The sequence below is a fragment of the Barbatula barbatula genome (genome assembly GCF_947034865.1).
Source record: "Barbatula barbatula genome assembly, chromosome: 12".
NCBI lineage: Eukaryota > Metazoa > Chordata > Actinopteri > Cypriniformes > Nemacheilidae > Barbatula > Barbatula barbatula.
Window position 1 is genome coordinate 13833148 of NC_136775.1, and position 17658 is coordinate 13850805.

Genomic DNA, 17658 nt, shown 5'->3' on the forward strand with positions numbered 1-17658 from the left:
TTTACACAGAAATGTAATCCGCCACAGAGACGCCTTAACTCGCCTGTGTAAAGAAGCAGTGAGACAAACACTCTTTGCAACATGGTTTTGAAACCATTCTGAACACAGGTAATGGAATATCAGTTGCCAAATGTGCCTTTCCCATAAAATCCCAAATATAATGCAGCTCCAAGATGTTGACGCGAATAAAAAATATTTGTAAATTAATCTGATCTCCCATTCATTGTTGTGGAAGGTCTGTTTTGTTGTGAGAGGATGCCTCTGTTGATCCTCTCAGCAAATACCCTGTTCTCCCAAATGTATTAATTATACTTTCAGGGGTGTTGTAACAAGGTCAGCCTATTTTTATTGTCTTTCATTCAGTAGATATTCCAAGACAGCTGAGTTTCTCTCAGATTGTTCAAATACTTCACCCAATTACTACAGAATGAATATGAATTATTCTGTTTAGCCTCCGTTCACTTGCCTTTCCGACTTAGTAGGTTAAATGAAAATGATCTTAAAAACTGATCCCAGAACCGTGAAACGTTTGATTTCAAGAAAGCAGAAGGGGAAAACCGCGAGATATCCAAATAAGGAGCGTTGATCTCCAGAGGCCAACATGCAGTCCAGATAATTTCCTATCAGTCTGGGCTCAGGGACTGCCGGAGAGCTTCAATTCCCACAATGCTTTGCTCGGTGTCCCTCGCCTGATGCATTGGGACCACACAGGAACTTTGCCATGGCATTCCATTCTAAAAATACACTTTTTCTTTAATGTCTTCAGTCGAAAACTCAGAAATACTGTAGTGCGGCATAGAACCTCCCAATACAACATTAACAGAAGCCACAGACTTAGAGCAGAGAGCTGAGCTGTATTTTTGTTGGCACGGAAGCAGTCTATGAAAAAAATATATAATTTGATTTAAGTACATGTATATCAAAGAAACCAAGGCCAAACATATAATGCAAACACACAGGAGAGAAAGCCAGATGTATCGTTTTCAGAAAATAGATGCTCTCAGATGTGTTCCTACTATGAAAGAAAAGCCATCTGCATCATAAAAATACATTTAATTCCAAATGCAAAGACATATAACATATTCCCCACTTAAATCTTTTAAATATCGTATATACTAGTCTAAGGAGCAAAATCAAGATTCACACTTACTGGTAGTGACCTCTTTGATCATCTCAGCAGATGCATGGCAGCCACTGACTATGTGTCTGGTCCATAGTGACAGATCCTTGCAGGTCTCCGCCCTGAAGAGGTGGGCTTCGATACCCAATCTGGTTCCAGTCCGTGTGGCAAAGGATAACTCGCCGCCGAGCTGCGGTGAACCTTTATCTGGGCCAGAGTGAACCAGCCTGCATCAGAAACCCTCATGAGTGGTTTGACTCGCATATAGACCACTAAAGTACAACCACAGAACTCACTTCATACTGTCCTACATTCATTATCTGTCAAACAAAGCAATACAAACAATTCTCAAAGTACAACAGAAATCACCCGTGTTCACTATAAACTGACGTGGTCTGTAAAACGCAGAGTTTCGTGGAAACCTGATATCCTGTCTACAGACGTCATGCATCTAAGGGTTCAACAGACCAAAGATTAAAATGTTTAGTGTCTCCCTTCAGATTTCACACGGGATGTTTGGCCGAGCCAAGATAAGCTCTAAATGTTTTTGGCCAAAAGTGTGTCTACTTTCTACCATTTCGGGACAATCTCAGGGTCAACAAACCACAAAAACGTGCCAGCTGAGCCTGTGATAACTTCTCTATCAGCCCTAGAGTGAGATCTGGGCTGGAGTCCAGTTAAACTTGGACTTGCTTTATCCCTTGTAGTAATAGCTGCTGCCCCGTACAGCTCCGACAGCCATTTAACATCCGTGGCGCGTTCGTGCAGTTTCTTTCCAACTGGCTCACTTCAAGTTTGAAAATGCGTTTCTGGTTCAGTATGGTCAGCCATGCCAATTGGCAGGCAAAATACATGTGTGTTTACATGTGTGTGTGTTTGTGAGCTGTGTTCAATGGAAGGGTGTGCAGGTGTAAGGTATGAAAGAGGAACAAAAAAGCAGAAATAATATATAATGCGTCAGCGTTTGTACCGTGTGGCGAGCAGAGGGTAGGTGTGTGTGGGGCTGAGCCAGTGCTCTCTCATCCGTGGCATACTGTCAAACAACAGCAGGTCTTTCTCCGTCAACACAACCAGCACCTGCTTCCAGCGCTGCCTCTCGCTTTCAGACTGAAACACACACATACACAACATGATGACTTTAACATCGACTCTTTTCCTTTTATACGGAGCGAACAAATTTTCTATTCTCTAGTCTGTTGTGTTAATATTGTGCCATTATTTGATCACCCTCGTTCAACCATGAATTATGTTATTTGTTCTTCACAACCAATAGGTTTTAAAACTTTAACACAGTTCAGCATTGAAGAATGCAGACAAGAACAGGTCAAGACTTTTATTAATAGAACTGTTCAACCAACTGCTTTCAAACCTGTGTGACTTACGTTCTTCTGCAGAACACAAAAGAAGATATTTGAAGAATGTGTTAACCAAACCTTATAGACTTCCATTGTATAGACCGAACCACCGAGGATTTCTCAAAAAATCTTCTTTTGTGTTACACAACTTTTGAACGTCGTGATGGTGAAGAGATAACAACTATTTTTTTCACTTTTCACCACTTCGCTACTTCTCAAATTAGTTTTGGTTCCGAAGGACTAAAACACCATAGACATAAGGATGAGTAAATAATGACATTTACAATTTACATTTATGGACGATTTAAACAAACTTCTGGACGTTTGTTCAGTTTAATCAAGTTGTTTGAATTTGTCCTAATAATGTAGTAGACCCTTAAACACACCACACACGCTCAGCAGCTCGAGTATGATCATTACATACCCTGTAATTACATTCGGTTCTGATTCTCCTTTATCCAGAAGAAAATTTCAGCCATTAACCAACATGAGACTAACCGCAGTTTAAATCGAATTTGCTTGGTTGCCGCTTTCAAGTAAAGTGCAGACATCTGGTCATTAATTCATTCGTTTGAGAGATTTCATCATTTAACTTCATCAAAGTGATAAACCGCAGGGATGTGATATCAGGTTCTTGCAGGTAAATACCCTGAGAAAAAAAAGTGAAGATTCTAAACCAGCTTTGAACTGATACATCAGCGAAATGAGTTCTCATGTCCAGAGGCAAATGTTTGTAAGATGATTTGATAAGCACAATTTATTAAGATTGAATATACGGTTCGTATATAAAACCATACACTACCTGCCGATCACCGCAATGAAACAAAGTTTCACATATTTCACCATATATAAACAATCAAGCCGACTAAAAGAGGTTTGTCAGCAGCCATGTAAACACTTTAAACTCAACATGAACCCACAATGAACCCCATTTACTTTCTTAATGCACATTCCTAGTCTTACTATGAATGATTTATCACTGCACATTATTCCTCAGAAAACACAGTTTGTCTTCATAACCTTATAACTATCGTTATATTATCATTTGTTTATGAACGACTGTAACGCTGTATTTTCCACATACGGTGCATGTTTGTATCTCCTCTTTGCTCAACTTAACAAAGCTCATCGCTCTGAAAAGTGAGGTGTGCTATGATTGGCCAGTTAACCAGTGCGTAGTGATTGGTCGAGTACTGCAAGTGTGTGACGGAAATGTAACTCTTACCATATTTGTAACATCAGGTTCCAAAGCAATTGTACTTCCTTGCGTATACATTTGGGCGGCCTTACTCAAATGATACCACGAACTGACGTAGATTTGTGGGGGTGTGGATACAGGAGGTGTTTCAAACAGGTCTGGGTGAGCATTCGCTTTTAGACAGAATGCATCTTCGGAATGGGCAACTTATAACACACCAAAGACACAGAAAAACACCTATTCGCGCCATATGACCCCTTTAACTTCTCTACGTTTGGTTTTATGAATCTGTATTTTCAGCCTCGCCCTTTCTACCACCTTTCCGCACAACTTCCATGACTTCCAGTCGATCAGATTACTAGATAAGAATAAAAAATAAATCACAAACTGCGCTTTCCAGCTGACTACATTTACGGACATGCACAGCTAGAGAAAGTTATCTTCACCGCAGACATTTCCATGACTCTTCAATTTTTCTAATTTACAAACGGAGTTCCACATCGACTTTAAAGAGTTCAGAGCTAAACCTGCTTCAAAATTGAGTTATAGTCCAGAAAGTTTTCCAAATTAAGTTCAGCGCAAGTGTGATGTACTGCTGAAGTTCTTGTGTGTGACAGATGGCTCCTCAGTGCTTTGTAGATTGTCTGCCAGACTACTTGAATCTTCACAAATCATAGGGCTGCTCTCCAGAGGGTCAGTTTCCTCCAGAAAGCCTAAAAGAGACACCAGAGGGGCAGAGTGCGTCACAAGCAGATGCGCGACCACAAACAGGGCCTTGTTATAATCTCCGGCCGTCACATGAGGAAATCTAGCCGCTGTCTGTGGGTATTCGGCAGACTAGAGGTTTTTTCTATGGTATAATTATTCATAGAGGGTCAGGCAGGTTGGTAATAGGAGACGGTACGAGGGAGCTCTCATTAAAGAGCAGGCTGAGATGGGGCTGCCCACAGCCGTGCCACCACAGCAGATCTCCATTAGCCAGCGCTGCTAGGCCACAGCTAATGAGACGCCAATGAAAAGAGGATTTAATAGGGGGAGAAACCTGCGGTCACGCTGAGAAAAGTCACTCTCCATCAATTCCTACAGTAGCGGTCCGGAGAAGAGCAACACCATGTGCCATTTTTCCCATCAAAATGTCTTTCTTAAACACCGTGGACTCTATAAATATGCCGAACAGGACATGTTGATGCAAGTTTACTACTAATGCATTTCAATGTGTGATTCTGACTGTTTCGTCTTGTTCTGTGCGATTATTACAAACCGAGTGTAATTTTGTCTATGTTCAAACCGAGTGTTGAGTCTATGTTCAAACCCCCCACACCAAACACATTTCTTTAAAGATATTGTATTTATAAATTAATATGCATTCTATATTCATCAAATATTGACAAGCTAAACGCAATCTTTTTTGGCAGTGATGCTATTTTTCAAAAGCATGTACAGCATTTTTATAATTTAAAGTTTTCTGTTTTTATAGAAGCACAATGTTTTGATCATGACAGGAATCATTTTCAGTGGAACGCTATCTTACATAAAGGAAGAGACTTTGAGTTAATGCTGGGTATTGTGTGTGATATCCCTGTGGGTTCAGCTTATGACATATATTGTATAAGTGAATTTAGAGGTGCCCCGAATAAAAATATACATAGTCCAATCAGAATTGTCGTGTCTTGCCTACAGTCGACTGATAGTCGAATCAGACATGTGTGTGCGTGTGTGCATGTGGGGATGACACCAGGTGGTTAAGGGTACAGCGCAAAGTGCAATATTGATGCACCAAAAAACAATCACACATTAATTGACAGAATTAGTTCAAAACAGAATATATCCAGAATCAAGTCACAAATGTGCAAAATAAATGTGTTAATAATTTAAAAAATTATAATAAATGGGGGACATTATTACACAAGCAACAAATAGTAATATGGACATTTTCCTTAAACATCACGTAATAATACTGTGCCATACAATACTAGACCAGATCTCGCCTCTCGCCTTTTTAAAACTACTCGACAATAATGAATAATTTTTTACAAACAGGAATACCAAAGAACTACCAATAAAGTTGCTTTATTTATAGCATGTAAAGGAGGAATGCAATAAAGTATTTTACCATTTAAATTGTCAAAAAGTCCCTTTCACCTTTTATTTCTCTGCGCACTCTTTCAATCCCCTCTTGTGCAGAGAATGACAAGTTCCAAAAGTCTGCACAGTGCTTGCTATATGTGGAGATTTCGTTTATTTTACTTTACTTATTTTTTTGTATCATGCAGTGGAAAGTTCAGTCTAAGTAACGGACAACGTGCATTTAAAGAGGTGTTAATTCATATTTCAATGCCCTAACATTGAGTAAGTGACAAATGTTTGGAAACCGTGTACACATTCGTTTAGTTTACGAGTCATCTGCGGGTGCGGAACTGTTACCGGTCTCACAGCACAGAAGACGCAGAGAGACACGATCCTGCACTGGGTCATAGCCAGACCACCATAGCCAAATGAAAGTGAATCACATATTTTTTGTGCACTTATCAAACTCTACACATTCATCAAGCTTTCACCTTTTCCGCAAGCCATCCGAGGTGCCGGATCTCTCGGCTGCCGGCAATGCCGTGGCGACCCGTGTGTTCTCTGACTTCTCCGATGACTTTGCTGGTGAGGTTTGTGATGGTGGACTGCATCAGAGTAAACCAGGTCTGGGTTGAAGACGTGTCTTTAAAACGCATGACAACTGTGTGCTTGGCATCAGGGGAGTGCAGCTCGAGCTGTCTGAAACACAAGGACCAAGAAAAGGAGCACAATTTAGCTTCGTTTTTGTAATAAAAGAGAACATCTTCATTTACTCACCCTCAAATCTGTATAAATTTGAACCCAAAAGAAGATATTTTGATGAATGTAGGAAAGCAAACAGTTCTGGGGCACTTTTGACTACCATTAGTCAATGGTAGTCTACTCTGTTAGTCAATGGTTCCACTAACAAAGAAAAACGCTTTTAAACCAAAACCATGTTTTGAAATAACATTGATAAAATGCTTTTTAGCATTACTTCATTGAACTTTTGGAGAACTTTGATAGAACATTAGCTAAAGTTCTTCGAACATTTCCTGTTAGTTGGGAGTGCATATAAACATATGAAACAAGTACTATAAATGTAAATTTACGTTTTTATACTGTAAACATGATCTGTGACGGTAGTTCACTACATTTGCAATACATGGCATTTTCTGAAGCAATACAACAGCTTTCTGTGAACAACAGGCTAAAATCATTTTTGGGTGAACTGTATACTCAAAATAAAACAAATAATATGCTAAATATGCTGGCTTTCAAATTTGAGAATCAATTAACAGAAAAACTGATTTTCCTTTTTATAAGAAGTACAGATAAGGATTCATGCGATGACATCGAAAATGCTCAACTTTCGGTCTCGGTTGAGAGATCATCAACATCAAAGTTGGCAAAAACAACAAGTCAATTATAAAAAAAGCTCTCAAGTCAACATAACCACCAGAAAATCAGATGCAGAGGGTTCAAACAGAGTCATACATCACTTCAGCACAGGACGTTTACAGTGATAAATGCTCCTCTCATACATCATCTCCAGCAGGAATCTTAAACTTACAATCCACAAAATCATTTTCAGGTGCTGTCTGCTGGTAAAAATAGACTCTGCTTTCATGAAGAGGAGGGGTTGAGGGGAGGTGGAGACAGAGTACAGATGGAGCTGCTGTGTTTGCAGTAGTTTGGTGAAAAATGCTTCTGGATGAAGCCCAAAGAGCGCTCCCCTATACAGCTATAACTGGAAGAATTACACAACTAATGGAGATGCCTTTGCCTCATTTAGGAAGTGTAATCAGCAAGTGAATGTTTCAGTGCCTTTTGTGGTCAGAAGAGATCACTCTGACCAAACGCAACACACCATACAACAGCACGACCAACACAGACCAGATTGAAAGATAAGAACATCGTCTACCTCAAACCATCAGTCATCCAATCACCTCCCACACTAAAAAACACTTACATTTCCACTGTGGACCATCAGAACAGTCCCATACAAGCAAAACAACAGAGAGTGGGGCTTCCATGTTTATTCCTGATAGATTTGAGATAAGAATATGGCAGGAATCATCTGACAGTATGGCATCTGAGGTAAGCCATGTACGTCTGCTGTGTTGTTAGAGCGCCGCAGGGGCACCAAAGTGATGGATGAACTATTAGACATGGGACACAATGGGTGTAAATTGAAAACAGAGTCGGAGAGCGAGAGCTGACAACCTAGCAGTCAGCCTGCAGAGAGCTCCTGATTGACAGTTTTCCGTTCGACTGTCTTTCAATCGGTCTTTCTCTCACTATACACCTGTGCAAGAGAAATAATGCAGTCCGGGCGGAGACGTTTCAGACGAAGTCTGAAGACAATTTCATGTACTGAGAGAAAACAATGCTTAGAAGGAAATAGGATGCAGAAATCTATCAAGGTGAGGTGTGTTAAACATACGGGTGGCAGTACACGTACACAGAAGACTTGCAGTGTTTTAACTGTGTGTTCACATAGAGCGCGAATGAGGCGTCAAAAACGCGCTATTCGCGAGTAGTTTGACGCTTGAACATTTTGTGTTTACTCGCTTCATTCGCTTCATTCGCGTTATTCGCGTTATTCGCGCCATTCGCGCGTGAAAAACGCGTCATTCGCGCTATTCGCGTCATTTGCGAGTGAAATTCGCTTCACGAAAATGTTTTTACAATTTACCGGATTCTCCGACCTCCTCACTCATTTTCTTCCAAGCAAGATCCTTTTTATTCCTATTTTTATGAACACGTATCATATAGCTCCGGGTGTCCACACACTGAGATGAGCTTGTCCTCCATTTTTTATTTCTGCCTCTGCTCGCTACGTCGTCTACGTCACTACTCAAGCAGGCGCCTGATTGGTTAACGCGGCGCGAATTTTCGCCAAAGTTCAGATTTTTCAACTCGCGCGATTTGCGCAATTCGCGCTATTCGCGTCATTCGCGCTATTCGCGTCATTCGCGCCGCCTCATTCGCGCTATTCGCGCCGCAAGCGCGTCTATCGCGTCTTTGCATTGACTTAACATGTAAATCACTCGCGCTTGACGCCTCATTCGCGCTCGGTGTGAACACACAGTCATTCGCACTCGGTGTGAACACACAGTAAGAGAGATGTCAATACACATCTCGGTATTAATGTGTCGGCTTTGACACACTTCCTGTGTAATGTTATGGTTAGTCTGACAAACCACAGCATTGTTTCACTGTTAAGTACAATATAGTGCAAAAAAATAAGCTTGTATAAGCTTTCAGTACCATAGAATAAAACATCTAGAGATGCACTGATACTACATTTCTCGATACTGATTATTCAGAGTGATGTCTGCCGATGCCGATGGTCTGGTGTTTATTTTAACACGCATTAAAGGTTAAATTTATATTTCTTAACTTTCTAAATATAATACATTTATATGAGTAGCAATATTAAACACGGGATGTTGCGGAGATTAAATTTTCCCACCGGTTAATCGACATGTAAAAAAGCTTTAAAATAGCGGCAATTCTGGAACGGCAATTGCTTGAATTAATGGTGGGTTCAATATCTTTCTTAATAAAAACACGTAAAACTATAACATTGACATTTATGACATTTGCTTATATTACACACAGACTTTAAAAAACGAATAATCACAGAGTACATCAAGCAAAAAATAAATAACATTTACGTTAGATAAGTGCCGAGTAATCACGGCACACATTGTTAAACAAATAAATAAGAAACTAATAAGAAAGGGTTGCAAAACAAAAAGCATTTATGTTAAATAAATGGCAAGCACAGGCTTTTGAAAATTACTACAAAAAGAAAACTAAGCCTTAATCAGCTCTTGACCACACTGCTTACATATACTACTACATGTTCTTTGCCAGACAAGCCTCCACCATCGTCTTATCCGTCAGCACTTCACTCTCCTCAGACTCCTGCTGCTCATCTTTGCCGCGACACTTGTTCTGCTTACGCTGAATGCAGCAGCCGTGCAACTGTGGTTTGGTCTTTGACTAAACTAAGTGATTAATTACTATAAACATTTTAAATGACGGTGGGGGTCGGTGCCACGGTAGACAAGTGATGTTATCGGTAGCGGGTGGACACTGTTCATCACCCGTGACTCCGATTATAGCAACAATAACCATTTTCCTGTTCTCTTTAAAATGACAGAATATATCAGGCCTGATCATCGGCTGTTTTTAAACCAATAGTGTGAATAATTTTTATCGACCGATACCATTATTGGCCAATATATGGATGCACCTCCAAAAACATGTATTATAAAATGTATTCTTAAATGTGAATTACAAATAAGATTCTGCTTTCTGTTGGTTTTACCACAACTTTTCTGCGTACTACATGTTGTCATGAATGAATCCTACACTTACATTTTTACTTAAGGATGGAAGGTAACTGTCTTTTTTGTCTGGAGCACTCTGGAAACTGACACATACTTTGAAGTCATTGTTGACAATGACTTTGATGTTGTCCTCCATCACTTTCTGAAAACATGAAGGTTCCTCCATTGAAAAGCTAAGGACACTACTACTCTTTGCACATCAAACGACCGTAAGGACAGAGTCAGGCAACAGCATAAAGCATCAGTTGTGACGCTTGTGCGAAGTGCATTACCAGGGCTGTCACATTCACACTGTGAATAATGAGACCCCTTACTGTTAACAAAGAGATTGTTGGAAACATTTCTAATCAGTTCCTCCAGCATCTTAAACAAGAACCACAAAAGAAAATGTAAGCAAACCCCCAGAGTACCGTGCAAAGTTTCAAGGAGAAAAACTTTTTCATTAAATGCTGAATCCAGTATGTTGACAATCAATCAGATTTTAAATACCATTTATATTTAAGCTTGTGTGTGTAGTGGAGTTTGTGGAAAATCTGAAAACTGCTGCAAGGTTTGCTACATTCCTGTAGTCGATATATTGAATGTGAGCTGTACCTGTTTTCTGGGTCAGGGACGGTCATGCTGCGGGTGATGTAGCACATTCTGAGGGGGATGTATCGGCGGTCGCCCTGAATCGATAGCGAGAGGGGGTTGGGAATATCACAGTGAGGGCTGCCAAGACGTGGAGACTCGGGTGGAGGGGTCTCCCAGCCGATCTCAGACACCGGTGACCCTTTTTTCACATATGGGGTGGCTTCCCGCATATACTTCACTGGAACAAACAAATGTGAGAACAGTTTTGTAAGTATCTGAACCATCCACGCATCCAACATGCTTCACACTAGATAGTCAAAGGACATTTTCTTTTGTTAAACAGGTTTGGCTATTCTAGTAATTCCTACGAAAACAAGCTGCATTGTCACAAAATGCAAAGACATTAGGATGAATTGTGTTTATCTAGCTTTGTTGCAGCAGTTTGCGGAGAGCTTTTTCTGTCAAAGGTTCTTAGACACCAGATCACCGGACTGAATGTTTCTAAAAGAACCTCTTTTTGGAAGACAACATTAACATGTATGCATTTGCAAAAAAGCAATACATTCGAACTTATTCACACTATACATTTTTAATCAGTATGTTTATTTTTTCTTGGGTACAACCGGCTTTGAGCGGCTAAAACAATGCCCATCCAACTGAGCTACAGTCAAGTTTCCATTGTTAATTGAAAAGCTAACAATTCTCAAAAAATCTAATGCGAAAATAGACAAACCTTCTTTTTTTTTTATATAGAGTTACTGAGACAAAACATATCTTAAAGTAGACACGTTCATTGGGCCATAGCCATTCAAAAGTGCAAGCAGGAAACCCCTACGCAAACCACATCATGACAGCTGTCCTGATGGAGGAAATCAATTCACCACTCATTTGCATAGTCTCTTATTGCACTGCCGGGCGATTTCTGCTGTATTCACGGCAAGGCAATGAACCAGAGGGTGAAGAATGAACCTGCTGATAAGAGATTACATATAGCTACCAAGAGTCTCAGGCAAACTTCACACCGTGGGCCAATTATCCCAATGCAGTATGACAGCCTTACCTTCTTTACAGGGTGCTTCTGACTACGGGAGCATTTTGCACGTCATCACTACAGATATTTCACAACACTACAGGTATTTCGCAATTACCTCTGAAGAAAAGACAGATCTGAATGTGCCGTTTGGCATGACATCAGCATGTCCTGTGGAGGCCAGAAGTGTATTACATAAATGCGTCTCGACATGCACATTTAAGAAGTGAGAAAACAATGACTGAATTTAGATTTTTGAGATGAACTATTGCTTTAAGAAATTGAATATTGTAGTTAGAAGAACACTTCTTAATACTCATGTTACACAATTTCAATTTGAATACAGATGCACACGCACTTCAGGAAGACCTATCCCATGTGGATTTAAAAAAAAACATTATTTGGATGGTTACCTACTTATGGAGACGTTCCGTGTCAATACATGTTGTGTTCCTGTAGTCCGACTTGTAGGGCGTTGCATTAGCAGGACAACGATAATGGCTTTGATTCCCATTAAACATACCAATAAAATGTACCTTTAAGGTGCTGTGTAATTTTTGGGAGGATCTATTGACGGAAAGGCTATATGATATACATAACTATGTCTTCAGAGGTGTATAAAGACCGTACATAATCAAGCGTTATGTTTTCCTTACCCTAAGAATGAGCTATTTCTATCTACATACACCGCGGGTCCCCTTCACACGGAAATGGCCGTGTTGCTTCTACAGTAGCCCTAAACGGACACACTCGTGTTTCGTAAATACATCACCTCCCTCGACAAGGAAGCGAAAACGTGATGACTTCACGACTAGATGCTGCAGTTTCATACACTGGTCCTTTAAATGCACCTCAAGTTGCATCAAAAAAAGTGTCTCCCAAACGCATAAATGTAAAATTTGATAAATATGTTACATCAATCCTTGAAACTGATAAAACACATCGTAATAAAGCAAGTAAAATCAGGATAACCAACACGAGGAAAGGATTCAGAATACAGTGTCAAACGCTCACATAAACTTTACTGTAATGGTGTGCTTCAGGGTCAAGGATTCGCTGAGCTCTTGCATAAAACATTACTACTCAGAACTTCAGAGTCCACCACACAGCAGGTGAAACTCTTTTGGCTTAGAGCTCCTGTTGTCCTTTATCCTCAAGGGCAAGCTATAAGAGCAGTTACAAACACACGCTTATGAGAGCACTTCCTGTGTTCTACAAAGACAATGTGTTAAAACAGGTAGTTACAGCGTATCTTATCTAAAAGTCGATTTAAATGTTAATTCAGTGACCTTCAGCGTGTGCGATACGTTACAGTTTTGTATCTCCCGTGTGTTTTGTTAAAAAATAAGTTCCTGGTTTCTCAGACAACATAGTAATTGCATCCCAATTTCATCTGAAATGATCGTGAAAATAATCAATAAGAGCTGCTGAAGTGTGTTTCTGGTATATTGCCTCAAGCGGCAACTATTTATTCCATCTTTTATTGCAAAAGAGTCCGTGAGCGAGGCAATTTATGTATTTTCTTGAATATTTTCGCGGGGTGTTAATAGCTCTCATTATGATATGCACTCTACTGAGACGTGGGTTCAAGTACAACAGCTGAGAGCTGCAGCGTGATATGGGTGAACATCAATGGGTGTCTGAAAATCTGTGCACAAATTAAAATCTGGAATTTATGCTGTTATTGTTTTTCTTTTGAAAATTCCGCCACTCTGGTAGTAAAACATTCATATCTTTGTTTGCCAGTGCTATTTACACACATCATGGTCAAATTCCGGTAATGCTGAAACTAAATGATATGGACATGGAATTAGCATTTCAAGAAACTAGTTTTTCTTGTGTAAGTACAGTACATTCCTTTATCTCAATATCATAGGGAATGTGTAGGATTCCGTCTCATTTTATAACGTACATCTAGTGGCATCCAGGAAATGTTTTCAACTTCCCTTAACCATTAACCAACTGGGAATTCATTGGAAAGAACAAAATATTGACTGAGCTTGCATGAACTGCATATGTGGTGTCCTTGTATCCAGTGCATACTTCAGCTTCCCTACCCTCTTTCTCTGTGAACATCCTCCCAATGAATCTCTCATTACACTAAACTTTATTATTTATGTACTGAATATGTGAGAGAAAAATAACAAACAAAAAAGTCACACTGTGGGAAATGATTCTTTTTGTGCCTTTGGCCAATTCATCTTTCTTCTGTTAGAAAATGAAAATTGTACTGTTTGCATAAACATGCTATGAAAGCCTACAAAAGAGAAGTTGCTTAGACTCTGAGAACGTTTTATATAGATTCTTTAATGGAAGGCCTTTACTTACTGCTGTAATAAACAGAAATTATAGATGAAAGCATGTCAGTGTATTAAGATGCTCGAATACAATATTTTCATTGCATTTCTGGACTAGTAATATTCATTTCTATGCAATTACTTTCTGCACAATAGAGAATGTTGTAAGACGCTCAGTGCATCAATGCTTCATTTATAAAAAACAGATGTGTATGCAAGGGGCTTTTTGTGCACTTTAGTCATTTTGAAAGCGGTCAGCTTCATTGTAGCCCTGGATTGTGAAAAATGGGAATGTTGCTGAAAGAGACAGAAAGGGGGAATGGATATTTTTCTTCTGATGCATACATATAGACCTCTTCGGATGATGTAAACAATGCTGGGTTTAATGCCGGTCCGGAAGGACTTACTGTTTCTTTACCAATAAAAATACAATTGTTTATACCTTTATAACGTTGTAAACATTATACAAACGTTTGAACAATATGCAAGCAACAGAACATGTATAATTTATTTAAATTTCTAAAACAAAAATCATACATTAAGATTTAATTATATATGAAAGATTAAAAAAAACTAATAACAAATCAATAAAAATGGATCCCTGAAACAGCATTTATTTTCTGTATTCCCACTGAGCTTGACTTCATGTATTCGCTCTGTAATTTGCCCAGAGACGATGACTAGTTGTCCTCCAGGACAAATGTGTTTCTTACACACATTTTTGTCATATCACTACACAAGGACACAAGGCAACCTTTAATAAAATAACTTTTGATTGACAGTGATGGAACAGCGGCACCATAGCAATACAAGTTGGATTCGGTAGATTTGCCGGAGTAAAAGAATGTGCAAATATTTCTGATATGAACTGTCAAAGTGAATTATTCAAAGAACCCAACTCCCAAGCTCAGGAAAATCTCCGGAGTATGAATTTGTTATGCAAAAATTATCTTGCTCAGGCAGAATTAGTAAAACAGTGTGATACTCTGGCTGCTTTGGCGCAAATTTGTGTTATAATTTTCTAACTATGCACTAAATTGACCTAGATAGTAAAACCGGCTGGAATCTTTTGATGCAACGAAGAATTAGCAACGCCGGTGGAAGGTTTCATCAAATGATTAAAAGCTAACAACCAGTGTCCTGAGGCTAACATGATCAAAATCTTTATTTTTGTTTTGTTTCATAAAATATAATTTGGTATTGTTCGTTTAATATTAAACCGCTGGACAAATTAGTTTCATGTATACACTTTGGAGCAAACAATATGTTTCATCTGTTTTGTTTCCAAAGAAACTTCAATCTGATATTTGCAGTCATATGTGTTGGAGTTTATGTATATGCTGTACCTAGGAATGCAGAAATAAATCAGTTTCACCCACTGTTCTTCCCCATAGCAGAATTACAAGGTCCTGTTTAAATTCTTTATAGAAGGTGAGGTGACCCTGTCCGAACTGACCCGCAGGTGAATCTACAGCAATTCACCTGAATATAATAAAGGCTGTATAGCGCTGGTGTGAGCTAAGTTTCCAGCAGCTGTAGACAGCAAACACAACAAATACAATATGTCCAATGAAACCGACTCATTCAGTATAACAGCATTATATAACTTTTATATAGCATTTATACTAACCAGAATGTGGAGCCACAGGTCACAGATTACACAATACACACAATCTTTATGGAAAAAAGCACTTTCTCCCAATGTATGGTAAATTAAAAATGACCTCTTGGTTTATGTTAATGTGTGCCTATTTTTGTATATATTCTGCACTGTTTACAGTAGTAGATGATTCTTCTGCTACGTATTTCAATAAGTTCATGAACAAAAAATTATACGCAATTTTTGTCTGAATATTGTGCATTTATCGTTCAATTCTCACGTGTTCTCTCTGTCCACATTTCCAAAAATATCAGCTGTGCTGTAAACATCTCTTAACATCATTCTGGTCCTGCAAAACAACTTTCAAAGTGTTTGTGTCATTCAATAACAGCGACTTTCGTCTCTTCGCCAATCTCGGTGGTGCTTTCACTCTTTTCACAGTACTGGACGGAACACACGTCCTTCGCGTACACCTGGTGAAGGTGCGCACTGGAGCCGTGTAACTACCGTCCATTGAACTACTTCAGTTCTCACCAACAGGTGCCTCTACACCCCTAGATTTCACAATCTCTTTTCAAAAGTTCTCCTTACCTTCCAGCACAACTTCTCTGCCTGCCTTCTTCAGCACCTGCACCGCCTCGTCGTGCGTGGCGTCCCGCAGATTGATCGCGTTCACGGACAGGATCGCGTCCCCGACGTAAAGCGCTTGCGTTAGATCCGCAGCCAGACCCTTGAAGATCTTACTGATAAGAATGGGCATCTTGTTCTCCTTGCCCCCTTTAATGCTGATGCCCAGTCCCCCGACCTCCTGTTTGGTCACTTTGACGCATCTTTTTCGGTTCGCGATCGCTTCGGGCACTTGCGAATCCGCGTACGGAGTCCCGGGACTGTCCGGGTGATCGTAAGAGCCGTTAGTGGTGATTCCGTTGAGTTTAACGGCCGGCTCTCCCGCGGACTCCTCGCAGCTGAGCGTCAGAGACTCGTCGCTTAAACTCGCGAACACCGCGTGCCATCGCTCCCGCACCAGCACCTCCACACACGCGCTTCTCTGCGCTCGGTTCCCGCAAGGCGCCGACGCTACCGCCATCTTTGAAGCATTCTTAAAATGCCATGTGATTTCATACACGAGCACAGGACTTTACCCTCGCACGGGGAAAAGTTGTGCTTCGGGTTGAATTGTTTCAGCCTTTCTGAGCTCCCCGTGCACATCCTCTTTGGGTGGAGCAACAGTGTGAGATGTCCTGTGTGGCCATGCAGGCGCAGTTTAACTCCACCGCCGTCAGGAAATGTGCGAATTGAACTCTGATTCATGCATTACATGCAATTGTTGATTATAGCCACTTTCCTGGATACTTTGAGATAGTCTCGGATGAAAGAAAACGCTGTTGCTGGGATTCACATTCAGTGTTTATGTGGATCAAATTCCTGCTGGCATGAGTCATTTCAATAAAGCGCGACCCCTAGAATGAAGCTGGAGATTGTTTTGCTCTTTCACTGCTGTTGAGTGTTTTGTTTGAAAGAATGTACTGGGATGGATGAGTATTGTTCTCGAAGCCGAAACGGCGACGTAAACAACACACTTCGCGCATCGAAAGGTCCTCCGTTTGCGCGCCTTTCAACTGCGCAAAATAGAAAATGTTGGTAGTGCCATCTAGTGACAAATTTAGATTACCGCACCATGCCACCAGGGACGGGTCATTCAAATAATGAATCCACAAAAAAAAACATGTCTTTTGAAAACCTGATGCATTTGCAACGGGTTGACCAGCACAAGTAAATAACAACACAAAGCAACCCAAGCGAAGACACTCTTGGAATAAGCACGTTTACAGGTAAAAAATAATAAGAAAATCAGGTCTTATTTTGACTAATGATCAAAGCAAGAAAATAAAGGAGGTGTGGAATAAATTTGCATCTAAAAAAGATTTTTGAGGCACTTCAAATATGACATCATAGCTTATTACTTACTAAACGAATGATGATTTGAGATCCGTTAAATGTTGCATTCCTGCTTTTGACATTTATTCATAAACTGACTTTAAAGCATATGCTATGATCAAAGGTGCATCGTCAGG

At 40.0% G+C, this 17658-nt stretch overlaps 1 protein-coding gene across 1 annotated transcript in view; it reads right to left on the bottom strand.

Moving 5' to 3' along the window:
- sntb1 (syntrophin, basic 1) overlaps positions 1 to 17258 on the bottom strand; it is a 23314-nt gene extending 6056 nt beyond the window's left edge. Inside the window, exons 1-5 of the mRNA XM_079469820.1 lie at positions 16175 to 17258; positions 10678 to 10894; positions 6232 to 6439; positions 2091 to 2227; positions 1151 to 1347 (exon numbers count right to left, since the gene is read on the bottom strand). Of these exons, the coding sequence (XP_079325946.1) occupies positions 1151 to 1347; positions 2091 to 2227; positions 6232 to 6439; positions 10678 to 10894; positions 16175 to 16670 (1255 nt within the window). The 5' untranslated portion in view covers positions 16671 to 17258. The remainder of the gene's footprint in view (positions 1 to 1150; positions 1348 to 2090; positions 2228 to 6231; positions 6440 to 10677; positions 10895 to 16174) is intronic.
- Between the last annotated feature and the right edge of the window lie 400 nt (positions 17259 to 17658).